The sequence below is a fragment of the Cydia fagiglandana genome, chromosome 19, assembly GCF_963556715.1.
Source record: "Cydia fagiglandana chromosome 19, ilCydFagi1.1, whole genome shotgun sequence".
Classification (NCBI taxonomy): Eukaryota; Metazoa; Arthropoda; class Insecta; order Lepidoptera; family Tortricidae; genus Cydia; species Cydia fagiglandana.
The window spans coordinates 4,852,586-4,880,356 of NC_085950.1; the positions used below are offsets into that span (position 1 = coordinate 4,852,586).

General features: G+C 37.1%; 2 protein-coding genes across 3 annotated transcripts in view; both read left to right on the forward strand.

Annotated features, from left to right (window-relative positions):
• The first annotated feature begins 7,551 nt into the window (after positions 1–7,551).
• On the forward strand, positions 7,552–8,481 carry LOC134674190 (uncharacterized). The gene has a single exon (XM_063532247.1). It carries the CDS (start codon positions 7,552–7,554, stop codon positions 8,479–8,481), a length of 930 nt encoding a protein of 309 aa, XP_063388317.1.
• A 5,078-nt stretch (positions 8,482–13,559) lies between these two features.
• LOC134673859 (uncharacterized) overlaps positions 13,560–27,771 on the forward strand; it is a 56,084-nt gene continuing 41,872 nt past the window's right edge. Inside the window, exon 1 of one of the 2 annotated variants that reach the window (XM_063531899.1) lies at positions 13,560–13,703. The gene's annotated coding sequence lies outside the window, so the exon portion shown is untranslated. The remainder of the gene's footprint in view (positions 13,704–27,771) is intronic. The other variant, XM_063531898.1, reaches the window with a different exon arrangement.

Consider the following 27,771-nt stretch of genomic DNA (forward strand, 5'->3'; position numbering starts at 1 on the left):
TAAAGTTTGCTAAAAGTAGATAGAAAGAAATCATGATTTTCATTTGCACCTATATTATATCGTTATCGTCCAGCGGACTGTTAGTTAGTGGTCGGCTTAAAGAGAAAGCCATTTCATAGGTTGCAAGTATCACGCTGCACATATCTTTTGTCCCCTTCTTAAGTTTCGATCATGAGAACATTAAATCAGTGTGTGACCCAATTATTAATTTATATTAACTATTTATAAATTATTTAGAAATTCGGCACTAGCATCATAGGAATGCTGTTTACTTAGCAAATACCTATACAATCCACATTGATTTTGCAATGAAATGTCAGATTTTACCAGGGGTGCGAAACTCCTCCCTCCGGGCAAACTCTCCGTTCGGCTCAGCATTTTTTTTTTAATTTTTATTTTTTATTTTTATTTATTTATTTAGAAATTTAATTCAGGCAACAAGGCCCATATTACAAATACGTTACAGACTAACATACATATGTATTTTATAAACTTAAAACTAAACACTATTTAGACGATAAAACGGCGTGGCTCCGTTGCATCGGCTGCTCTTGTGTCGGATTCGGCAGTTTGCCCCGGAACCTCCGAAACACGACACCTTTCGGCCAGAAGTCGGCGCAATCGATGGTCTCCTGCAGCGGTCCCCTCCCCCCCCCCCCCCATTGCCCCGAGCAATTATTACGGCTGACGTCCCTTTGCGTGCACGACCACAGATAAGATAATGGCTTGAATTTTGATAACGCTAAATAGCTGAAAGGTATAGTGTAATTTTTTAGAAAGGGGCAGCATCATTTGTCCCTGAACCGCTGTCAAACTTCGGTTTTGTAGAAAGTTTCGTTTCTGTACGGTATACTACCTATTATTTATTATGTGCTTTTACTTAATTTTTGGGTAGAGTTATTGCAAAATGAATGTGGGTTGACACATTTTTGATAAACATCATTAGAATCTATCAGTTAGATTTTTATTACATCTATTATAAACGATATACCACTTATAAATGATTTTAGTTATACGCACTGGACAAATAATGTATTAAAATTGTTATTTTAGTTTTAGCAGTTTAGTTACTACGTAATTTTCAAACTAGGATCTAATAATTATTCATTTTTTTCCATGTTGAAAAGTTTACACGTATTTAAATTAATATTTATACATGAGAATGACGTTGTTTAAAAACAATGGATGTCTTTTATCATTGAACAACACTTTTTCATTCAAATATTTATATCGTGTAATTTGTCACAAAAAAAACATTGTTTATACAGATATAGTGCATAGTTATTTTCCATCGTATTTTCACGAAAACGTACGAACGTGTCTTGCTATTTCAGACAGTCTCGGTACAAAAAGTACTGAGGTTAACAGAAGTAGCATGACAGACGAGAAAATACGATGAAAAACAATTTATGCACTTCATCTGTAGGTACATATATCCAACATAAGGCATTCAAAAACGAAACTGAAATAATAGTCAAAATATGTAGTTATTTTATGTTTCGAATCCGAAGGGTGAATTGAATATCAGAACCCTATCATAAGGTTTTCCCTATCTAGTAGTATCACAAAGGTGGCTAAACTGAAAAAAATGGCTAACTCATTGTATATTTTATAAAATAACTGATCTTAAGTTATGAAGAAATTTTGATTAGTATCCTAAAACCGATTTTGTTGTTACAAATCGGCCTGTAGGCAGATGTAACATATATTTGACAAGTCACAATTTTTGTTTAACAAAATATTTTGTTATTGTTATGCAAACCTTTCTTTGAGTGTAGTCGGAACGTCGCCAACCTTATTGATTGAGTATATCAATCAAGTGTGAGTTGGTCAAGTAATTAGCAGAAATATTTTTAAATGTATCTTTAAATTATTAAAGTAGGTATGTAAAAATGTTTGCCTCCTCATTTTCCATAAAAAATCAATCAAAATCAAAATCAAAATCAAAACGTTTATTCTGTAAGTAGGCTTAAGCTAGCTCTTTTACATGTCATCTTATAACTATATATACAATATTCTACTTTAACATAAATGCATCCTTATCTTCTACGAATTCTTTAACAGTATAATAAGCTTTATGTAACAGCTGTCGTTTCACAATTGACTTGAATTTATTCATTGACAATTTCGTAAAATTAGATGGTAACTTATTATAAAAGCGCACACTGTTCCCCATAAATGACATATTATTTACTCTGTTTAAACGTAATCTTGGAATGGCCAATTTATTTTTATTTCTAGTGTTAAAATTGTGTATGTCACTATTCAATTTATACATGTCAATATTTTTTCTTACATACATTATATTTTCGTAAATATATTGGGAAGCAACAGTGAGAATATTGATTTCTTTAAATTTATCCTTGAGAGACACCCGTGTCCCTAAATTATATATGTTACGTACAGCACGTTTCTGTAAAACAAAAATTGAATTAATGTCAGCGGCTTTGCCCCATAATAGGATGCCGTAAGACATGACGCTATGGAAATATCCAAAATACACCAGCCGTGCTGTCTCAACATCTGCAAGTTGACGGATACTTTTAACTGCGTATGCTGCCGAACTTAGTCTACCTGCTAGTGTAGAAATGTGCGTACCCCACTGTAATTTTGAATCCAAGGTTAAGCCTAGAAAGACAGCTTTATCTTCAAAATCTAAAGTTTCTTCTTTTAAAACAACCTGTGCGTTACTTGTATGCTGGACGTTAGGCAAAGAGAATCTAACACATTTAGTTTTCTTGGCATTGAGAAGTAAATTATTAGTAGTAAACCAATGAACTATAGAGGACAATACATCATTTATTTCTTTGAAATCACTCTGTTTCCTTTTTACTTTAAATATAATAGATGTATCATCTGCAAAGAGAACCAACATATGCTTTTCATTAACTATATAAGGCAGATCGTTTATATATACGAGAAACAAGAATGGACCAAGAATAGATCCCTGGGGGACACCCATTGAAGTAATAGACCCCGACGATTTAGTTTTATTTATGTCTACTTTCTGAATTCTGTTTATAAGATAGGACCAGATGAGATCAAGAGCCTCACACTTCACGCCATAGTGGTTTAACTTGCGAATAAGAGTGTCATGATCAACACAGTCGAAGGCCTTCGACAGATCGCAAAACACGCCTATTGCATCTAGTTGTTGTTCCCAAGCTTCAAATATGTGTTTGATTAAAGTCGTGCCTGCATCCGCCGTTGACCTGCCCCGTGTAAATCCAAACTGTTCTTTATAGAATAGTTTATTAACGTTAAAATGTGATAGCAATTGATCCAGAATGATTCTTTCAAAGATTTTACTTAGCTTATGTAGATGGAATTAAATCAGTATTATTTAATTGAATTTTCATACTGGTTTTAAACAATATTTCGCCATGTTATCATATAATCAGTTTATTTTATGTTAACTTCATATGTATATGTACGATTGCTTATGCAGAATGATAGCAATTTAGTTTTAAGCTGTATATACTCGTATTTTGTATTTATAGGTATTCTATTATTTGGATATTAAATTGTAAACTGTTTATTTGTTTTTTTTTATCACATTAATAATGTGCAATTTTCACTATCGATATTTTTAAAGAGTTCCTAAAATAGGGTTGGCGGAAAGTTATAAATTTTTGTTTCTATTTTCTTAAGATACTTATAGTTCGTTTTTTTTTAGCATTAGAAAGAACTTGTAAGAAGGTAGGCGATTTTGACACGTCTTTTAATTGAAAAACGCTTTTTAAAAATCAAAAACGATTACTTATGAAAGCAGAAGAATATAAATGATCGTATTAGATTCATAATTGTTACATATTTGCTGTGACTTATTTTTAAAACGTGTTTTTCAATTAAAAGACACATCAAGATTGTTTACCTTATTTCTAATGCTAAAAAAAACAAACGATTTAGTAATTTTGTCATTAATTTCAAACGATTTCAACATAGTTATGAAGTAATACATTTTTTAAATTTGAATTTTAGTTATAACTTTTCAACCGTTGCCAACCCTATGAGAACGGAAGGTGATAGCGTCGCCCGCGCAGCCAGTCGGAACGATTGCTACACTGCCACATAACCTTCAAATTAGTACCTTATATCATGACAATAAAGCTCATTTTACCTAACCACGCCATTAAACATCTATGCTACGAAATGGTGGATTTTAATATAAATAAACACCGCGTCTGTTACGACTTTTTGATTTATGGGACTGGGAATGGGACTGATTTAAAGTTTAAATGCTAGTTAACTACTCGTGCCTCTTTGATAGATGATATTGAGACTGAGAGTCATTATGATCTGTTTATAAAATAAAATCAATATGGTAGGATATTCTTCCACAGATTGACCATAAGTCCCACAGTGAGCTCAAGAAGGCTTGTGTTGTATATATAGTATAAAGTTACTTAAATACGTAGAAAACATCCATAACTTAGGACCAAATATTTGTGTGTGTGTAAATGCCCTTACCGGGATACGAACCAAGGACACTTCCGCGTAGCATTATTCCCGATTGCATTTTTCCCCACTCGCTTTAGTTCCGGGTAGCATTATTCCCGGTCGCATTTTTCCCCACCAGCGTTAGTTCCGCGTTCCGCGTAGCGTTAGTTCACAACTTAGCTAGACGGAGCCCCGCTTTGCGGGGCTCCTATTTCTGGGCGGTTTGCCCTTCGGGCATTTGAAGCTACCTAACGAACCTAACCTACCTAACCTATTAATTTAGTGTGACGTCCATGAAAAGTGGGGAAAAATGCGACCGAGAATAATGCTACGCGGAAGTAACGCTAGTGGGGAAAAATGCGATCGGGAATAATGCATTTGGGGAACTGATCTACGAGTAGCTACTCGTTGAAACGGAGAACTTCGCTAACGCTTCAGTCATTTATTTTATTAAATTATGTCACTTATTTAAACGGTTAAACGAAATTATGTAAGTATAAGACCTAGACTTAGAAACGAAGTGCAAGCCTATTAGGTAACAGGCGCGTTGAAGTCTTATGCTCTATGCAATAACAGGAAGAGCAACCACTGGACTTTATTTACTTTTCGCAATAAATTATTTGTTTATTTATTAAAAAAAAAGCGGTGGTGGCCGAGTGGATATGACGCCCGACTTTCAATCCGGAGGCCGGGGGTCAAATCCTGGCTCGTAACAATGAGTTTTTCGGAACTTATGTACGAAATACCATTTGATATTTACCACTAGCTTTTCGGTGAAGGAAAACATCGTGAGGAAACCTGCATACATCCGCGAAGAAATTCAAAGGTGTATGTGAAGCCCCCAATCCGCATTGGGCCAGCGTGGGGACTATAGCCCAAGCCCTCTTGCGAGTGAGAGGAGGCCTGTGCCCAGCAGTGGAACGTATGTAGGCTATTATTATTATTTATTAAACATTAATATGAATTTAGGTCATATCTCAGACAAAATAAACTCTGTCACAACACAACCCTATTCGTGTAAACATAATACATATCATTTACGCGTTCGTGACACAGTTTCCATGCTTTTGGAGCTAATGAGCTGGTATCATGGCCGTCGGGTGCGAAAACACGATTTGACTCGACACTGCAGGCCAAGTGCTTAAAAGTTGTCATTACCATAGAGCAGCGGTCGGCAACAGGCGGCCCGCGGGCCTCATGCGGCCCGCGGATCTCTCACTTGCAGCCCGCGAGCCTCCCTGGCTATTTTGTATGAAATATTGACAAACGACAATGTATGATATTAACAAATTGCGGTCCGCGTCAACTTCGTTAATTACTATGTGGCTCTTGGCTGCCAAAAGGTTGCCGACCGCTGCCATGCTTTAATCAAATCTATAGGTACAATTCGCAACTCTCAATAGATTCTCGTGAAAAGACCGAATTCTATGATTCTATAGATTTGTTCATCATGGTCGATCAATTTTGAAGATTTTTTTCCAAAATGCTCAAATTGGCATAAAGGACTTAAGCACCAATATACTAATCCCCTTAGGCTCACTTGCACCATTCTACTAACCCGAGGTTAACCGGTTAAACCTGGAGTTACTATGGTTACCAGTACAATTTGACACTAGGTTAAATGTCTAACCGCTTAACCCCGGGTTAGTGGGCCTTATTCATAAACGATTACTAAAGCTGACAAGCCGATAATAATCGTTTGTCCCTTTCCATCATACCAATGCGCCGGAAAGGGACAAACGATTATTATCGGCTTGTCAGCTTTAGTAAACGTTTATGAATAAGGGGGTGAGTTTATGGTGCTTACGACTATTGTGAGTTCACTATGATGATGACTCAATTTTTAGGGTTCCGTACCCAAAGGGTAAAACGGGACCCTATTACTAAGACTTCGCTTTCCGTCCGTCCGTCCGTCTGTCACCAGGCTGTATCTCACGAACCGTGATAGCTAGACAGTTGAAATTTTCACAGATGATGTATTTATGTTGCCGCTATAACAACAAATACTAAAAACAGAATAAAATAAAGATTTAAGTGGGGCTCCCATACAGCAAACGTGGTTTTTGATCAAAGTTAAGCAACGTCGGGCGTGGTCAGTACTTGGATGGGTGACCGTTTTTTTTTTTTTGCATTGTGGTACGGAACCCTTCGTGCGCGAGTCCGACTCGCACTTGCCCGGTTTTTATTTTCCACTTTTACATATTCTAACGCGAGGTCTACAGTACCTATGTAGGTACAGTCACCTGTAAAATATGGGTGTAGCCAACTTATTCAAAAATATTTCCCATAGTTCTTAATTGGCTGACATATAAGAGCTATGGGACATATTTTTGAGATTTGTGCACTCATATTTTTACAGTTTACTGTACATATTCGTAATTATTGTAGACAAACAGCCGTATTCGAACAATGAGATACGTCAAATACTAGATATTGTAATGATATGGATTAGATATGTCAACGTCAAACAAGTGTCATAATTGACATTTCTTCAAACAAAAACGTCACTTTTGACACTGTTTGACGCTGACATATCTAATCCATGTCGTTTCAATATCTAGTATTTGACGTATCTCATTGTTCGAATACGGCTGAAAGATGTTAATATTAAACAATCTCCGGATGTGTCGGTTCGGTGCGCTGTCGCCAGATCTAGGATCGAGGTTACAACTTGCGTAGGTAATACTGAAAGTTTTTAGAATGAGCTATTTATTCATTATTCATTATAACAAAAAGAGGCATACAAAGTATGATTTTATTAAATAAAATCATGCAAAGTATGATTTTATTAAATAAAATTTTTGAGGTTTCAATTAGTACATATTTCAGGATCGCCGGCAATTAAAAAACTATTAATCAAGCGTTATTTCATTTTAACCCTAGATTTTTTTTTATAATGTAGTGTATAATGTAGTGCTCAGATTTGTTCTGTTGTAGAACAGACAGGCAAGAAACTTGCATTGCTTCAGCAGTTTCTGATTTCCCTAATTCAAAGTCAAGACAGTGCAGTGTGATGCGCGCTTGGAATCGGACGCGTTTCACTGCATAATATCGAATAACATATTTATTCGCGATCGGCGTGACTTAGGTCGCTGCCCCGTATTTTTCGCGATGGGTTCGCAACAACTCATAGCGAATGAATTACTGGCGTTTGTACAGAATGCCATAGACACCATGGATGAAGTCAGCATCAGGCAGATCTGCAAATCAAGTTTCAGTGAAGACGACATTTGCAGTGGCAAGGCGCTGCTCTTCCAGACGCTCGGCAAAACTGACCAGATGCCACCCCGTCGGAGGGATGGGGGCGTGAAGAGTCTCCAGGACATAATACAACTGTTCAAGGAGATCGATCCAGACGACGTGCCTGCCTTCGTTGCGAAGCGGCTAGACCGGTTACCGCCGGTTACCTTTGATCACGTCGATGTCACCAGGCTGCTGAAGGACATAACATTCCTGAAGACGAGTCTGGCAGAAGTGCAGGCTAAGTTAGAGGTATCTAATAATACCATCAGTGAGCTACGTTCAGAATTGGCGTTATTACGTAGCGCACGTTCGGAATGTGGGTCAGATACCTCTGACATAGCCGTGTGTCACGTTGCGCGGAATGTGTCCATCGGCGGTATTGAACCCGCGAATTTGGATGCGTCGGCGATTGCTGAGCAGGCGACCGCCGATCCGCGCCCCGCCGCCGCCCGCCCGTCTACGTCCCCGGAGACGCGCACGTCACGCGAGAGTACGTTAACCCCGAAACGTTCTTACGCTGCTACTGCTGCTAAGCCGCCTGCTGTGCCCAAGCCTAAGCAGCGGCCGAAGAAAGGGGTGCAGAGCCTTCGTGAACCTGTTCACAAGGACCAATCACAGCCGACTCTAAGGGAGTCGCGATGCGACGCGGACGGTTTCAAGAAGGTGGAGAAGAGAAGAAAACCGGCTCGTCAGAATCAGGGTGGTACCGCACCGACCATTTGCTGCGTCCTGCAACACCGTCGACGCTGCTGTATGTGTCCCGTCTACATTACCTTACGAAGGTCGACGACATCGTAAAGTATGTGAAAACGAAGACCGGATTCATCCTGAGGGTCGCGAAGTTGGAATCTCGACACAATGCGAATTTTAATTCGTTTGTGGTGAGCGTTCCGACTGATCATCTAGCGACCTTCACCAAGGAGGAGTTTTGGCCGAAGGGTGTCAAGTTTCGGCGGTTCCGCGGCTGGCTTCCTGACACTGCGGGGTTGCGTAATGCATCGCAGCCATAATGTGATTTGTAGTGTTTAGTTTTAAAATATATTTTTATAATATGTATGCTAGTTTTAAGGTATTTATGTATGGGCCACTAGTTGCCTGAAATAAAGATTTTCATTCATTCATTCATTCATTCAAATGGCAACAGTAAAAGAAATCACACATGAAAATAAAGGTTGGCTGCCTAGTTACTACTAAGTGGTCGCCTTGGTCGAAATCGGCCGGAAGGATCATCATCATCATCATCAGTACAGTTCCTTCTATTCTCAAAACTTTCAGTTGGCCCCTCGTAATACAATTATTGTGAAGGACCCTTGTCACTGTAACTTGACTGCCGAGGTCTTGGCAATTAGCGCGGGTAAAGGATATCTTTCGTAATAAGTTGTCTACATGTACATATACATACATACATTACCTAGGTATATGTACATTTTAGCTTCAAAACTTCATCTTATGCTCCGTTTACATCTATTTTATAATCCGTTTTTTTAGCATTAGAAAGAATTTCGCAGAAGTTCGCTTGTGGTTCTAAATCTGGCACTTTTAGCGGTAACAATTTGAAGTAAATTATATGTATTGACCATGCTGCATTAGATAATTCAATAATTATTAACAATTAACGAGCCTAATAAAAACTGCACGCTTGCTTCTGCGGAGTTCTTTCTAATGCTAAAAAAATTGTTTCCAATCCAGTGATTCAATCCAGAACTGGAATGCCACTGGAATAAAGTGGACTGGTACTGGTATATATAGTTCGTTTTTTAGGGTTCCGTACCCAAAGGGTAAAACGGGACCCTATTACTAAGACTTCGCTGTCCGTCCGTCCGTCCGTCTGTCACCAGGCTGTATCTCACGAACCGTGATAGCTAGACAGTTGAAATTTTCACAGATGATGTATTTCTGTTGCCGCTATAACAAGAAATACTAAAAACAAAATAAAATAAAGATTTAAATGGGGCTCCCATACAACAAACGTGATTTTTTATCAAAGTTAAGCAACGCAACGTCGGGAGTGGTCAGTACTTGGATGGGTGACCGTTTTTTTTTGTTTTTTTTTTTGCATTATGGTACGGAACCCTTCGTGCGCGAGTCCGACTCGCACTTGCCCGGTTTTTATTTAGCTTTAGAAATAAGGTAAACAACCTTGATGTGAGTTTTAATTGAAAAACACATTTTAAAAATAAGTTAAGACAATTATGAATCTAATAGGTACGATCATTTATATTCTTCTGCTATCATAAGTAATATTTTTAAAAAGCGTTTTTCAATTAAAAGACATGTCAAGATTGCTTGTTTTCAAGTTCTTTCTAATGCTAAAAAAACGAACTATAGATATAATATAATACACATTCCAGTCCAGTGCTGGATTTAACAAGGTCATTTTAGTACCCAGCACAGAATAAATAATAGTACTAGGTACAGAAGACTCTAACAAAACGCGTCTGTTACGATCAGGACTGATATGGCCGCTAGGTGGCGACAGCGCCACGCGGCTTATGGCTAGCCACCAAAATTGGTGTGGAACGGATGTACTTTTAGCTACCTGTTGCAAAGCGACGAATTCGCGGAGTGAGCCACGCCTGGCACCAGCCCAAGCCTATTTAACTCTAATCCAAAGGCCACTTGTATTAATTTCAATCTCAAGATTTGGAAAAGGGACCAAGGCTATACAATTTACCGTAATTAAAGGACCTCTCACCATAACTTATAGGGTCTGTGGCCTTGGCGGTTAGAGCAATGGGCCGCTCACCATTGGATGTCAAGATTGGGCAGATACGGTTAAGTTGAGCAATGCAAAGATTAGTGAAAAAACCCGGTCAAGTGCGAGTCGGACTCGCGTTTACAAAATTTTTAACAATGTATTTTTTATATGTGAAACGCGAGTGAATTGCTTTTAAAAAACCCGTAGGGGTCGGATCAAAAACTAAGTAATTAGTCGGACTCACGCTTGACTATATATTTCTAATAGGTTTTCCTGTCATCTATAGGTAAAGACCTATTATATGTATTTTTTTCCAAATTTTAGACCCAGTTGTTTCGGAGATAAATGGGGGGAATGGTTATTTTTTGCCTATTTTTTAATTACTTCTAAACTGTTTATTTTAAAATTATAAAAAAATATAATTTGAGATTATCACATTGAGCTCTTTCATTTGATATGTAACACGATATAGTTTGAATTTTTTTTTCTCATTTACCCCACAAAAGTGACCCCCATGTTAAAAATTCATTTGTTTACGTTACATGTCCGTCTTTGGGTCACAAATTTACAAATGTTTACAAAATTTCAACTTAATTGGTCCAATAGTTTCGGAGAAAATAGGCTGTGACAGACCGACAGACATACAGACGCACGACTCGCACGAGTGATCCTATAAGGGTTCCGTTTTTTCCTTTTGAGACACGGAACCCTAAAAATCTGCAAGTTAACCTCAAGGGCTCTTTTGCAAGTCAATAGACATGAAAAATACATAGCAACGTTTATAAATACAACAAATTTATAATCTTGAAATACATAATTACTACAATATAATATAACAGAGATGTATAGTATAAGCCTCTATGATTAATAGAGTTCGACGAAGAAAAAAAAGTCTGCAGTGATTTTGATAGCCCACGCAGTGCCAGTGTTATTAATACGTCATAATTTCATAGAAGTTCACGTTAATAATAACACTTGCACTGCGTGGGCTATCAAAATTGCTGCATACTTTTCTTGGTCTAACTATAACACATTAAATTTGGAGATGTATAAGACCCCTAAGTCATACTACCAACAGCACCCCTAAGTACACTATAGGCATCAGGTACTCTGATTGTCAAAAGTTGACATTTGACAATTCAGTTACCAGCATTTGGTACTATAGTTAGTCAAGTAGTTCTTGTCAGTAGAAAAAGGTGGCAAATTTGAAAAATGTAGGCGCGAAGGGATATCGTCTCATCAAAAATTTGAATTTCGCGCCTTTTTCTACTGACAAGATTTGCTTGACCATCTATATATATTTAAAAATTAATTGAATAATATTTTAGACCTTATTTAATTTTTAATAATACACTGTACTTTTTATTTTAAATACCCAATTGTATAAAAACATAACGCGGAAGCAAATGTATATTCGTAGGAATACCTACTCAATACGGAAGCTACATACTTCTCCGTATTACATTAAAAGCAACCAGACATTATAAATAATAACACTTCACTCACCTTGGTTGCTCAGCTCAGCTGTTCTTAATTATTATGCGGTTAAATGAAATGAATTCAAATATTTTGACCTTTAACAAGGCACACATTTAATAAGGCCCTGTCTACTCGTAGAATCTGAAAAAAATTCATTTAAATTTTGTTTCCCACACCTATTAAAATAAAGCCTGACCAGTAATATGATCATTGTCAAGCTCTTGTCAAGAGGGCGCTGTTATCCTTATTGTATAGTGAATGACACTAGTGTGAATGACAGTTCAGTATAGTCACAGAAATAATAGTACTAGGTACAGAAGACTCACTCTCTAACAAAGCGCGTCTGTTACGATCAGGACAGATATGGCCGCTAGGCGGCGACAGCGCCACGCGCGGCTTATGCCGGCTACATACGTAACGATAAATCGTTGCGATAAAACTGTGCAGTCCGAACTGCTCAGTCTTTTCTGCCGTGTGTATGACAAATCGTTACGATAATCGACAACGATTTGTCATACACACGGCAGATATAACTGCGCCGTTCGGACTGCACAGTTTTATAGCTACGATTTATCGTTACGTGTGTAGCCGGGGTTATGGCTAGCTAGCCACCAAAATTGATGTAAAGCGACGAAATCGCGGAGTGAGCCACGCCTGGTATAGTATGAAAAAAATTGTTCTAGTATAATTCCGCAACATGGCGCGTGATCATATATTCCTGGTCATCAGGCTTTATAATTGATTATGATCAATATTTGTGTGTGCGATTAGAATTAGGTAGTAATAGGGTCATTACGTCAGTTCACCGTCCAGTGCCTGTTTCCGTCCACTTGGCGTAGTTGCCACAAGCAATCGTAATAATAAAAAAAATAACCTAAGACCCTAATTGAATAAAGAAAAACAAAATAATAATAGATGTAATCACCGATTACGATTCATTATCTTTTTTATTCACCTCTTAAAATTATAACTTAAATGTTTCGACTATTTTGCAGTAAAATCGTAAGTATTTTGGTATACAAATCTAACCTGGGGGCCGATTTTGAATTTCAAGCGCTCAAAAATCTGTGGAAAACAGATAAATGAAATACAGGCAATAGAAATTGGGACTAGTGGTTTTGTTTGAGCATTCGTTTTCAATTCTATTGGTCTAAATAGGGGCCACCTGAATCCATGAAAAAAATTCGATCTAATCAGCCAAAATGTATGAAACAGCCATATTTTTCTCTATTTCGGGGTAAGTCTCATAAAGTAATTTGATACCAATTTGATATTATAGTGACCTATATCTAGATCGCGTAGTATGGGACTAATCAGTTCTACCTTGAAAAATCCTGCAACGAAAAGTGGAAATATTGAAAACACTGCATTCTGTTAGGCCATGTAAGGTGGAGATACTAGTGCTCGACATGCTAATGCCCGATAGACACCCTGCTGTCACCTCTATTGACAATTACTTAAGTTTCAAGATGACATGTACTGGGACCGCGTCGAGCATCAGTACCATCTTATTTAGTTTAGTAAGTAGGTATTTGACGTGTTAAAATTAACTTGACATTTAAAAATGAATACGTAATTCTCAAATCGTTTTACTATTTATTAAAAAACAATAACACGGTATAGTTAATACACCAAATAATTGCATTTAACCGTTAAATGGTGGGGCATTACGACCTTACGCTCGTTCTCTGTGACACTCCACCGCGTTTTGGCGGCAAGCGCGCGCGTAACGGACCGCGGCCAACTTTATTAAATTTACTTTTTAATTTTACTTTTTTTCGTGAGTGAATGGGAAATATTTTGATGTGTCTGTGAAGTGTGTTAGTGTTGTTGGAGTTTTCAGGTTGGTTTAACGTTGAGCTTATTTAAGCATGTTTACATTGAAATTTGTTTTAAGCGCTGTATTGCATAAACTTGTTTATAAAAAGATTAATGAAAACAATAAGTACGAAAGATCAGAAAAAACTAATTGCAGTGATGATGCTCTCGTTAATGGAATTTGGCAATGTTAATAGAGTTAGACCAAGAAAAAACTGCAGCGGTTTTCATAGCCCACGCAGCGCAAGCGCAAGTGTTATTTTAAACGTCGAACTTTTATGAAATGATGACGTATAAATAACACTTGCACTGCGTGGGCTATCAAAATAGCTGCAGACTTTTCTTGGTCTAACTCTATGCATTCAAAAGTTTGCTTTCTTCAGGGGGAGAGAGGGGTTCTGAATAGCGGTTTAAGATTATTATTTTACGAATTATATTTCTTCAGGCCATAATTATATTGGGTGCCATGAAAACCAGTGCAGTACCTATCTGTCGTCAGTATCTCTAGTTATTTAAATAAAAGTAAACAAAATCTACCCTCAAATGGCTCCTTAAGCCAGTTACAGGTAGATGAAAACATTACACGATCAAATAATGTAGGTTAAAGTCAGGTCGTTCACCGATTTTTTGTTATTAGTGAGCTTGGGATGTCACATGACGATTTATTTAAGTTTATTTCTGCACTTTGTTATTCAACTATTCATTATGTCAAGTCTCGTATCATTTGCTGAAAGAGATCGCTCTTTAATGATAAGACTGCCATTGTTTAACCCAAGTTTAACATCCTGTTTGTGCCATCTTGTTGACTTTATCAGGTTTTTTTACATGATTTTTATGGTAAAGATATAGTATAGTTCAGTTTATTCATTTCATAATGATAAATTATAGACGGTCAAGCAAATCTTGTCAGTAGAAAAAGGCGCGAAATTCAAATTTTCTATGAGACGATAACCCTTCGCGCCTACATTTTTCAAATTTGCCGCCTTTTTCTACTGACAAGATCTGCTTGACCAAGTATAGGTACAGTATAAATAATTCTTAGGTTATTCTTATGAGTTTATGTTATGATCGCAAATAATTTGGCATGCTAATACCTTTAAACGAGCATTTCTTGTTTATTTATATATTTCGGGGAACCCGGAAACGGCTCTAATGATTCCGATAAAATTTGCTATGTGGGGGTTTTCGAGGGCGATAATTAATCGATCTAGCTAGGTCTGGGAAAGGACCTATCTCTGGGAAAACGCCCATTTTTGAGTTTTTATATGTTTCCCGAGCAAAGATATTAATTATAAAATATCAGCAATGATAATCAGAAAACAATACAAATTGTGAAAACTACCAATTGATAGGATAAAAAGGGGATTTCAAAATTACCATCTAATTAAAAAACTATACATATTACATTATAAATTGTTTTGTACCTAATATCGAATCTTGGAAGCTGTACCTGAATTATGCAACTGAGATATACACTACAGATGAGAGATAGTCCTTTCTAATATTTACGCTTCCCGCATCAATTACATTAACTGTTAATAAGTTATTATGTAAATGTCCGGTCTGCAAAGTAATTGAATCTTTGCCGATACAGTTGCGCAGTCAGATTTGCCAACAATACGGCAGGTTTCACATTACGCCGCTGAATTATTGGCTATCCACCGGACAGAGTCGCTAATTATTGGTTATAGATTCTTACGTAGTCGAAAACACTAATTACTTACAATTGTACGCACTTTTTTCCTGGCCTGCAGGCTTAGTGTGAGACCGACAAAAGTCTGCAGCGATTTTGATAGCCCATGCAGTGCAAGTGTTATTTATACGTCATAATTTTCGCGCCAAACTAGATAATTTTACTAACTTTTTTTATTCAATAAAGTTCAAATTTTCTACTCGAACATATCAAACACCATAAAATCTACAAAACTAAAAATTAAAATCTATCTGACTATCTATAAAATTAAAAACTAAAATTAAAACTAAAATTAAAACTAAAATTATGACTAAACTTAAAACTAAAATTAAAACTAAAATTAAAAACTAAACTAATCTAAATTAAAATTAATCTAAATAAGGCCCTCGCGCCTTATGCCAAGATGCTGGCACTATTTTAACTAAAGTATATTAAGTATATTTATAACACTAGTGATAATTATAATCAAGCTTTTCAATCTCTTTTTAACCTCACTTCATACTATTTTAACGTACGCCGTCATATTACTGTTTAAGAAATACGAGTATTATTGTCTCGTTGACCTTCCCAAAACTACATTAGATCTAGGTTAGATTAGTCTGGTATTGCAGTGGATTTAAATTTCGGTAATACTAAGACCAGTGTAATAATGCAATTACTTACATATTTTATCTCGACATGAAAGAGATACTTGATAGAGATAATGAAATCTTTAATCTAATAATAATAACTTTAAAAGAGTAATTCTTGTTTATTTATTTATTGATATACATATATGTATATTTCGGGAATCTCGGAAACGCCTGTAACTATTTCGATAAAATTTGGTATATGAGGGTTTTCGGAGGCGATAAATCGATCTAGCTAGGTCTTATCACTGGGAAAACGCGCATTTATGAGTTTTTTATATATGTTCCGAGCTTTGCTCGGTCTCCCAGATATTACTTATAATAAAGGGATATTACTTATTATCATTTTGTCAAAATCGACGACTTATTCGTTGACTGTTACGAACAACTATATATAAAGAAATTACATTACTAGTGATAGTGTCACTACACTGGTATAAAGGAATGACGGCAAATAATGAAGTTAGTTTAAATATCTTGCTTCAGTATTGCAGTTATATCAATGTACAGTCGCCATCAGATATATCGGAGCGGCCGAGGTGCTCTATAATATCTGAACACGCGCTCAAACGGCTTGACAATAGAGGCGTGTTCAGATATTTGTGAACAACCTAGCTGCTCCGATATATCTAATGGTGACTGTACGTCATTTACTGGAAATAATATTACAATTGACAGTGTAATGATTGGAATGATGGAATTATAGAAAGAATGACGGAAGGTAATGAAGTTTAATATTTTATCAAAATCTGTAAATGGCAATCGTCATTAATTAAAAAGTTTCAGAACATTTTCAAGTAGCAGCTTTGGATCGGGTTTAAAAACAACATTTTTATTAAATGTAAATAGGAAAGTGATAGTAAAATAATTTCGGCATTAAGCAATGTCAACACAAATTCAGTCAAAAAATATTCCATCCACTCGAAGGCGACCTGAAGGTTAAACTTATTTACTTATGCTAAAAACCGGTCTGTTACGCAAATGTAAACAATTATTGGTTTGGCTAGAGATGATAGGCTAATGCAAATGTTAAGGTCTCATTGCGATATGGAGTCAAAAAACTGTCGCTACGTAGAAATAGCATGTTCGAGATATTGATCATTTATATTTGGGCAACCGACCTTCTTCTACCTAGGGTTATCCCGGCCTTTGCCAGGGTCCGCTTTCCTACTTGCTTTCCTCCACTTTGCGCGATCCTGGGCATCGCGTCGTCTCGTGTGGGCAGTGAGAATCCACCCTACCAAGGCCACAAAATTTTTATAGGTACAGTCAAGGAATTTAAATTCCGACCCATTTCGTACTTTGTCACAGTGACAATCAATATGAAAGCCGCTAGAGACCTCATACGGTTGTCACTGTGACAAAGTACGAAATGGGTCGGAATTTAAATTCCTTGACTGTACCTATTTTTAATTTTTAGCTTTTTTTTTTTTTAATGTTCATTTTATAACACTTATTATATAATAAATGAGATTTTCCTTTGACCACAAGGTCATTAGATTCACATAACACGCCGCCGCCAAAATGTTGCTATATTTTCTTTTGATGTTGTTTTGTTTGTGAACTCTATTCCGACTGAAAATGATTTCCATTTTATGAAACTTAATAAGGCCCATTTGCACCTTTCCACTAACCCTAGTTAACCGGTTAAACCTGGAGTTACCGTAGTTACTAATACAATTCACACTGGGTTAACGATTTAACCGTTTTACCCCGGGATAGTGGGATGGTGCAAGTGGGTCTAAGTACCATAGGTAAGACCGTGGCCTTAGGAAGTTAAGACAAATTTTAACATCGCAAATTTTAAAGCCTATTGTAGTCTTGTGGGTGGACGTCCTACGCTGCGCTTGTTACTCCGCCGCGGTGTTGATAAGGCCGCCGGAAGACGCTGGATACGGGTCGCTTCCAACCAGTACGAATGGAGGTCCAAGGGGGAGGCCTATGTTCAGCAGTGGACGTCTTATGGCTGAGATGATGATGATGATGATTGTAGTGTCCCAATGCTGGGCAAAGGCCTCTCCCCCTGATTTCCACAACTCCCGCTTTAGCTACAATAGGCTAAAAAAAATTTAAAGCGCCGCTACATTCATGCACATAATCAATGCAAAAATGTCATATACTTGGTCAAGCAGATCTTGTCAGTAGAAAAAGGCGGCAAATTTGAAAAATGTAGGCGCGAAGGGATAGCGTCTCATAGAAAATTTGAATTTCGCGCCTTTTTCTACTGACAAGATTTGCTTGACCATCTATACTGACATGGGAGCTGCAACTTTTATTTATACATAAAACAGGCTAGCGTGCGCTAAAAATAAAATAGCACTAGATATAATAAGTAGGTACATATGTGCAAATGTCAAGACCACATATCAACATGGTATGAAGTCGAAACAACTTTTCCTAAATTAGTTGGAAAGACCTTGTGGTGAATGATACAAAATGAATGAATGGTGAATGATTTTTGATATCTTTCGCGAAAAAAATACACATTTCGCTGGCTCAATATTACATAATTATTAGAACAAATTAAATTATTTTCAGAAAATATTTTCATATGTTTTTTATCAAGTAAAAACACTGCTATATAAATTATAAACTGAAATAAATGTCATATATACATATGTATGTATATCTATGTATGTATTAGTGCCTGCCGCGATAGTAGAGGACGCTGGTTCGATTCCAGTCTGGGGCACTGGAGGCCTTGGTCACTTTTTCTTAGTATATGACATTTATTTCAGTTTATAATCAATATTACAAAGTTCTATGTTACATTTTCAAGATATGTAGTTTGAGTTAATGTCACTATGACAATGTTCAAATTTTAGTTCTACACCGTGTTTTTATTGAATTCCGTTAACTTCGGGGTATGGTTAAGTACGTTTAAGAGAACTAAATGGCATAGTTAATTTTCAAAAAAAAAAAAAATATTTGTTTTCTTTTTTGGAAAATTTTTTTGTTTAAAAAGTAATTAAATGTAGCATATAGCGTTGTTGTAACGTACGGGCATTACATTTAACTCAACCAAACAATTGAAATCTGTGACATATCAATGTGATTTCGTACATCAATCGACCGAGATTGTACTTAAGTTTAGTAGCAAATGTATGAACTCATTCTAAACACTAATCAATATGTAAATCGGCCCTAAGGCAAGTGTACACGCTTTGAGAGGCCTTATATGAAAAAAATAAATTATTGATTATCTCCGAAATGGACTTAATTAGAACATCGGTGTCTTTGAGAAAGTTACTTGATTTAAGCTCAGGAATGCACCCTTGAAATTAACGGAAATCAAAAAAAACACGGTGTATAAAAGTGAAACATAGAACCCTGTAATATTGGGCCAACGATTTATGAAAATAACTTAATAATGGACCCTCAAGGCATCATGCTGTAGGGGGATACTTATAAGTTCCGTACCCAAAGGGTAAAACGGGACCCTATTACTAAGACTCTGCTATCCGTCCGTCCGTCCGTCTGTCACCAGGCTGTATCTCACGAACCGTGACAGATAGACAGTTGAAATTTTCACAGACGATGTATTTCCGTTGCCGCTATAACAACAAATACTGAAAACAGAATAAAATAAAGATGGCTCCCATACAACAAACGTGATTGTTGACCGAAGTTAAGCAACGTCGGGCGGGGTCAGTACTTGGATGGGTGACCATTTTTTTCCCCTTTTTGTGCATTATGGTACGGAACCCTTCGTGCGCGAGTCCGACTCGCACTTGCCCGGTTTTTTTTTTTAGGTTTTTAGTTGTATACCGGTAGAGGGGTAAGGCTCTTAAAGGCAACTCCGGCTATTAAATACTCTAAGCGCTGACTAGACGCTGGCGCCCTGAAGACGCTATACATAATAGGCTACATTCCTACTAGTCAAATCAGCTCCTTTTTTAGGGTTCCGTACCCAAAGGGTAAAACGGGACCCTATTACTAAGACTTCGCTGTCCGTCCGTCCGTCCGTCCGTGCGTCCGTCCGTCCGTCCGTCTGTCACCAGGCTGTATCTCACGAACCGTGATAGCTAGACAGTTGAAATTTTCACAGATGATGTATTTCTGTTGCCGCTATAACAACATATACTAAAAACAGAATAAAATAAAGATTTAAATGGGGCTCCCATACAACAAACGTGATTTTTGACCAAAGTTAAGCAACGTCGGGAGTGGTCAGTACTTGGATGGGTGACCGTTTTTTTTTGCTTTTTTTTGTTTTTTTTTTACTTTATGGTACGGAACCCTTCGTGCGCGAGTCCGACTCGCACTTGCTCGGTTTTTTTTAGAACTGTCAAAACGATTTGCTAATATGGAATTAATATGAAAACGAATATAGTGACGTCACGGTAAACTCATCTACTTTTTACTCGGAGACTTTTTATATTTCAATCCGATTTATTAAATACAAATTGTGTTTAAAAATAGCTGCTATCTATGTTTTACTAATAATTATCTGGTGCACGGTTTGAACTAATTTATTTTAAGTACAGGAAACATCCCTATAGCGTAGGATGGCCCTTAGCCACGCCTTAATAAATCTAGCTTTAACCTTTTTGATCTATGGTAGCCGTTGACCTATTGCATCCATTCCGAACATACCCATAGTGACCTATTTTGTCTACCTGTTTTGTCCGTACCATCATATATAACGCATTTATTTTCAACCTTATTGCAAATCCATAAGGTCTAAATTATGGTTAGTTGCTGGATAAGTTGTTAGTAACGGACTTGTAACGGACCCTATTATGGTATGTTACTTCACTCTTGAATAGTAGTTACAATTAGTTATGTACTTTTATAAAGATTCAAACAAGTTTTGATGTAACAAAGCACCGGTCTATGTTTACTGTAAGTTTAAGCATCATCATCTGCCTCGCGTTTTGCCGGCTTTGTGCCACGGCTCATGAGCAATATGATCGTACATTTTCCAGCATTTTTGGTGCAGCAGAGTAGTGTTAACGGAATTGGTATAATAACCCTAATGATTATTTAGCGTTAATTACGTTAATATTAACCTTAATTCACCATTTCAGTTGTAATTATCTATAACAATTCCGATGACACCACTCTGCTGCACCAAAAACGCTGGAAAATGTACGATCATTGCTCATGAGAGCCTGGGGTCTGCTTGGCAAGTAAGTAATCCCAAGACATGGCGTAGTCGGTTTGTTTTACGAAAGCGACTGCCATCTGACCTTCCGACCCAGAGGGAAACTAGACCTTATTACAATTAAGTAGTCCGGTTTCCTCACGATGTCTTTCGTCACCAAAAAGCGACAAATATCAAGTTACTGTAAAATGGGGTGAGTAAGGACAAAAGTGACATTCAAACCTCGATAAAAGTTTATTTTTACATGTGGCAAACTGATACCTAAGTTTCGAAAAACTTATTGGTACGAGCCGGGATTTGAACCCGAGAACTCCACCATTGAAAACTAGTAGGTACCAGGTAGCAATGTGGAAATAGTACATTCGAAATGTACTATTTTGGAAAATTCCTAAGTTCCCATGAAATGTTCTCGGTATTTTTTTATGTAAGTTTATTGCCAAACCTTCTTACAGATAATTTTAATTTTTACGACATGAAATACGAGCGAGTTTCTCGCATTTGTAGAAAAATAATGTTTTAGTTTAAGATCACTAATATTTGGGTCAATTTTTGAAGAGGGTGTGTTTTCGACATTTGTATGGCAAATTTTTATTTTTGAAAAATCTAATTTATAATCATCGTTTCAGGAAGGGTTCTTAACAACAAAAAATATACTGTACTAGGCACTTCTGTACTTTTTATAGTTAGCTAGATATGGACGTTTAAAGATCGACATTTGTATGGCACTATTTAGCCATTTGTAAGGCGCTCTTGACATGTATAAGGCATTTTTTCGACATTGTATGGCAGTATCAACATGTATATGACACTATTTATTATTTTTGTTGCATTTATAAGACCCTGACGACATTTGTATGGCACCTTCTCGACACCTGTATGACACTATGTCGACATTTGTATGCCACAATCGACATTTTTACGGTCAAAATAGCCGTATAAATGTCGCCATACAAATGTCGCGACATGTCGCCAATAATATTTTTTAGCGATATTTCCTACACAATACAACCGATTCACTTATTTATTTTACTATATATTTTTACACTATACTCGCAACTGTTATTATAAAATAAGCATTTTTATTTCAACTATATATCAACGTATTAAGCGTCCATACAAATGTCATTGTAGTCGTACCAAAATATATCGAAAGAGATTCTTAGCTGTTTCTAAATAAATTAAACTGTTTCCGCGTCCACATTAGATGTCAATCGATGGCCAACTAACTGCACTATTGCGTCGTAAATTTAATCTAACCGTTATTCAATAGACAAAGAATATTACAGGGGGTATATTTAAGTCATAACAAAACAGGTGCCGCGCGGGACAGCGATAAAAAGGCTTCCCTTGTTTTATTAAATAACGCATTAATTTATCAATATAATTAAATCAATTCTCTAGAAAATGCTCTATATAAAAATACAAAGTTGGTAAAATACGCTGCCTACATCCAAAGTTATGATTTTTTTTATTGCGCTATGCCGCCACTGGGACACGCGAAAATCGGCAAATTTCGCCGTTTTTGGAACTTCAAATGCGATTTTGTCAGAAACAAATAATATTTTAGGTACAGTTGTGCATGATTTTTAAAGCTGAATACATTGAATGAAAATATATACATACCCAGTCTTTTAGTCCTATGGACTTCGAGTTTTAGCCGTGGGACAGCAAAAAATGCCTATTTGAAAATTGACCCATTTATGCTTAGGTATATGCTTAGGTAGTATATAATTTTAAACGAATTAACACAAAAGTTATGGCCAGGAAACCAGCTTTTTAGCCTAAAATTGTTCAACGTTGACGCCAAATATCTTGAAGACAATGAACTTTTGAGGTAAATATGGGATGCTACTTAAAGCGATTGCTGTTAATATGATAAGCTACAAAAAATATTAGAAAATTAAGGGATTCTTATCGAAGGTCATTGGCGCGGGGAGCTTCTTAAACGAGCAATTCTTGTTTATTTATTTATATTTCGGGGATTTCGGAAACGGCTGTTACGATTTCGATGAAATTTGCTATATTGGGGATTTTAGGGGGCATTAAATCGATCTAGCTAGGTCTCATCTCTGGGAAAACGCGCATTTTGAGTTTTCATATGTTTTCCGAGTAAATTTAAAAAAAACATGTCCTTCTTTGGGTCACTAATTTACATATGTGTACCAAATTTCAACTTAATTGGTCAAGTAGTTTCTAAGAAAATAGCACAAAGACGGACAGACAGACAGACGCAAGAGTGATCCTATAAGGGTTCCGTTTTTTCCTTTTGGGTCAAACAGATCACTGTGTTACGTCTCTCCTGTGGACATACATAAGAGTTAAGGGCTATAAAGGTTTTATGTACGGAGCTCTAACAACTAATTTGAATAGAATGCGATACAAGTCTATATCACTACCATAGTTCCCACGAACGTTACTTGCTCTCAAGGTGTTACGCAAATCAATTACGATCAGTAGTGGGGAGACACTCTTGCCTTCGCGCACACTCGGCTCCGTTCGGCTCAGCATTGCTCCGAGCAATTATTAGGGTTGACACAGCTAAAAGTCCCTTCGCATGCACGACCACAGATAAGATAATGACTTGAATTTTGACAACCCTAAATAGCCGAAAGGGATAGTGCCATATATTAGAAAGGGATACCATGATTCGACCTTGAATCGCTGTCAAACTTTGGTTTTATAGGAAGTATCCTTTCTGTACGTAAGTACTATTAGGTACTTATTCTGTGGTGTCGGAAGCTGGCATTGCTCGAAGCATTTTAGCATCTTAAAGGGGCCCACTGATTAACAGTCCGCCGGACTGTATCGGAATGTCAGTTAGAATAAAATTTTGACAGTTCCAAACAACTGACAGGCCGATATTGTCCGGCGGACTGTTAATCAGTGGGCCCCTTAAAGAATGGTTCACGTTAGACCGGGTCGACCGGGCCGTGTCCGGGTCGGAGCTTCCGACGCTTAAGGTGACAGTCCATTTCCAACGACAGCTGCATTACTGTTCATTTTACTATGGAAATTGACATTGACAGCGACGCGTTCAGTACCGGTAGTGCAGCTGCGGTTAGAAATGGAATGTTACCATTACTTTTCTATGATAGATGACAGGTTCACGTGATGTCTTCTATAGAAAATGAAGCTCCGGAAGCTCCGGCCCGGACACGGCCCGGTCTAACGTGAGTCATCTTCTGAATACGTAAATATACCTACAATACTTTAAGGTATAATATTTTACGTTCCAAGCCATTAAACATATCTAGTTGCATTGCAACATATTTCATAGGCGATTTCGACAATATATTGTACTCGTAGGGCATTATAAATAATTGCCTGATGCAAATGGCCATTGTAATTGTGCAAGTAACCTTTTCCATCAGTGATACCACTGATACCTTTGGGCTTACTCTCAAATTATAGCTATAAAACTTTGTGAGAATAATTTTTAAGCCAAAATACGTATACAGGGTACTTCCTGTAACAGGAGCACTGCAATAAATTAAACTAAAGGATGTACTCCTCAAACTGACCAACATTTGTTCAGCAACTTTTATAAATTATGAATCCTTTAGACTTCCTATTTTTCATACGAAATAAATATTGCCTTCAATGTACGCTGACATCAGTGTGTTTGACGTTACTTGTCACGCTTTTAACATAAAAAAAATTGCAATAGGTACATTGCGTCTTAGAATAAACTTTAAAGTGGAATAAAAATCAAACCATGAGTTATTTTCAAAAGTTGCTGAACAAATGTTGGTCAGTTTGAGGAGCAGTTTAATTTATTGCTCCTGTTACAGAAAACAGATACCATACTCCAAATTTTTAACTAAAAGGAAATAATTATCGACCCTTCGGGCAAAACATTCCAAAGGGTAGCAATTTCATATCTTGCCCGAAGCGCGAATTTACATTTAGGTTTCCGTACCCAAAGGGTAAAACGGGACCCTATTACTAAGACTCCATTGTTCGTCTGTCCGTCGGTCTGTCTGTCTGTCTGTTTGTCTCTCCGTTACCAAGCTGTATCTCATGAACCGTGACAGCTAGGCAGTTGAAATTTTCACAGATGATGTATTTCTGTTGGGGTCTCTATTGGTTCCCATAAATTTTTTGTTCCGATTTTTTCAGTTCATAACGTTTTCCATCATAATTTTTACTAGTCATATTGTCAATAGTCATAAAATTTAACAACATAAATTGTAATTCCGATTTTTGCAGGTCATTATTATTGTTAGGTATAAAATTTGTTACTCATAATATTCATAGTCCAGAAGGTACACCACTACATAATGTTGAAGGCAATAAACTAGCTTATAATAATCGTTGTAAGGTCTTTTATCGCAGGTTATAATGATAAGTCGGGGTCTCTATTGCATTCCCTAAATTTTAAGTTCCGATTTTTTTAGACCATTACGTTTCCGATCATAATTTTTATTAGTCATATTGTCAATAGTTATAAAATTAAACAATACAAATTGCATGCTTGCCTACCTACCTGGGGATTATTTTTTATTTGGCTTACTGATTTCCCCTTCATTTCTTATTTTTCATTTTAAGCCATTTCGTCCCGCCAACGAGTCGACGGAGCCCCGCTTTGCGGGGCTCCTATTTCCGCTCTGAGGGACACAAGGTAACTAACGAACCTACCTGAGGAAATAGATTTTTTATTGTTTGCCTTACTGATTTCCCCGCCATTTCTTATTTTTCATGTAGCTTATTAAGCCATTTCGTCCCGCCAATGAGTCGACGGAGCCCCGCTTAGCGGGGCTCCTATTTCCTCTCTCAGGGACACAAGGTAACTAACGAACCTACCTGATGAAACAGATTTCTTTTGTTTGACTTACTGATTTCCCCGCTATTTCTTATTTTTCATGTAGCTTATTAAGCCATTTTGTCCCACCAACGAGTCGACGGAGCCCCGCTTCGCGGGGCTCCTATTTCCGCTCTGAGGGACACACGGTAACTAACAAACCTACCTGAGGAAACAGGTTTCTTTTTTTCTTTATATGAAGGAGGATGTTATTGGTTTGGTTTCTTAGACGTAATTCACTTTAATCATAAAAAAATGGGGGTCCCTTTGTTTGACATAATTATTGAAAGTCATAATGTTTAAATATAAACAATAATGTTTCATAGTAATAGCTCCTAAATATTAGAAACATTAAACGTTTTATTTGCCAAAAATTATGTTATTGATGTTTATGTCCATTAATCATAATGGATATCATTTTCTGACTATCGAAATTCGGAACAGTAAGTTTATGGGAAACAAAGGGATGATATTAAAACTATATGAATAACGACCATTAGTCCGATAAAATATATGCCTTAAAATATTTCTGAATAATTATTGATATACCTTTGAATGTTATACTCATCAATTTTATAACTTTTGTGATTATAGTGTTCAATATTATAGATGTTTAACATTAGAACTATGAAACGTTATACTTAACAAAAATTATGACTATTGATGTTTATGTCCATAAATTATATGGATATCAATTTCTGACTATCGAAATTCGAAACAATAAGTTTATGGGAAACAAAGGGATCCCTTTCTGTTGTCGCTATAACAACAAATACTAAAAACAAAACAAAATAAATATTTAAGTGGGGCTGGGGCCAGGGCCGTCTTAAACTACGCTGGGGCCCTTGGGCACGTAAGAATTTTGGGGCCCTTTTGCAAAGTAAAGAAAGCGTATTAAACTAACATTTTTCTACTATGACCTTCTATTCGTTCTATTTATTATGTGTAATCAAATATACTGTTACTGTGTGTCCTTCGGGGCCCCCTGAAGATGGGGGCCCTGAGCACGGGCCCCGTGTGCCCTTATAGTAAAGACGTACTGGCTGGGGCTCATACAACAAACGTGATGTTTTTGCCGTTTTTTGCGTAATGGTGCGGAACCCTTCGTGCGCGAGTCCGACTCGCACTTAGCCGGTTTTTCTTTTACATGACGAACAAGACTGTCGACCACACGGCCGGAGGGGTTAAAAACCGAGCAATACATAACCAGTTCAACATACGCGTTATACTGTTGCGTGACAGCATATTATAGATCACTAAGTATAATGCTCGTTATGATCCACGCTACACTCGTGAGCAGAGGTCAATACCGTCATTAGGATGACATTATATCATGGCTAAAGTGTACACGTAATGATATGGTTTATAAATTAGACTACATATTCAGATTATACCGGGTGTGGCCTGTGATATGAGCAAAAAATTCAACTGTAGGCTGTACTCCTAATACTGGCCAACATTGTTCAGCGCCTTTTAAAAATAACTTGTGGTTTGACTTTTTAATACACTTTAAAGTTTATTCTAAGACGCAATGTATTGCGAATTCTGTTATGTTTAAAGCCCCCTCCAGACTATGCGCGTGAATCGCGGGCGAAGCCGCGAACGCGAGTGTGGAGTCGATTTCGCTGTCTGCGAAAATCGACGCCACATTCGCGTTCGCGGCTTCGCGCCGCGATTCGCGCACGAGTGTGGAGGAGGCTTAAGGCGTGACAAGCAACGTCAATCAGAATGATATGGCGTGGCGATGGCGTCCATTGAAGATACGAGTAATATTTATATTGTATGAAAAATAGGGAGTCTAAGTACTAGTCTAAATAATAGGGAGTCTAAATACTTCACAATTCATTAGGTGCTTGAATTTTG

Coding starts and splice junctions, on each gene's coding strand:
- LOC134674190 (XM_063532247.1), top strand. CDS start 7,552: ATGGGTTCGCAACAACTCATAGCGAATGAATTACTGGCGTTTGTACAG.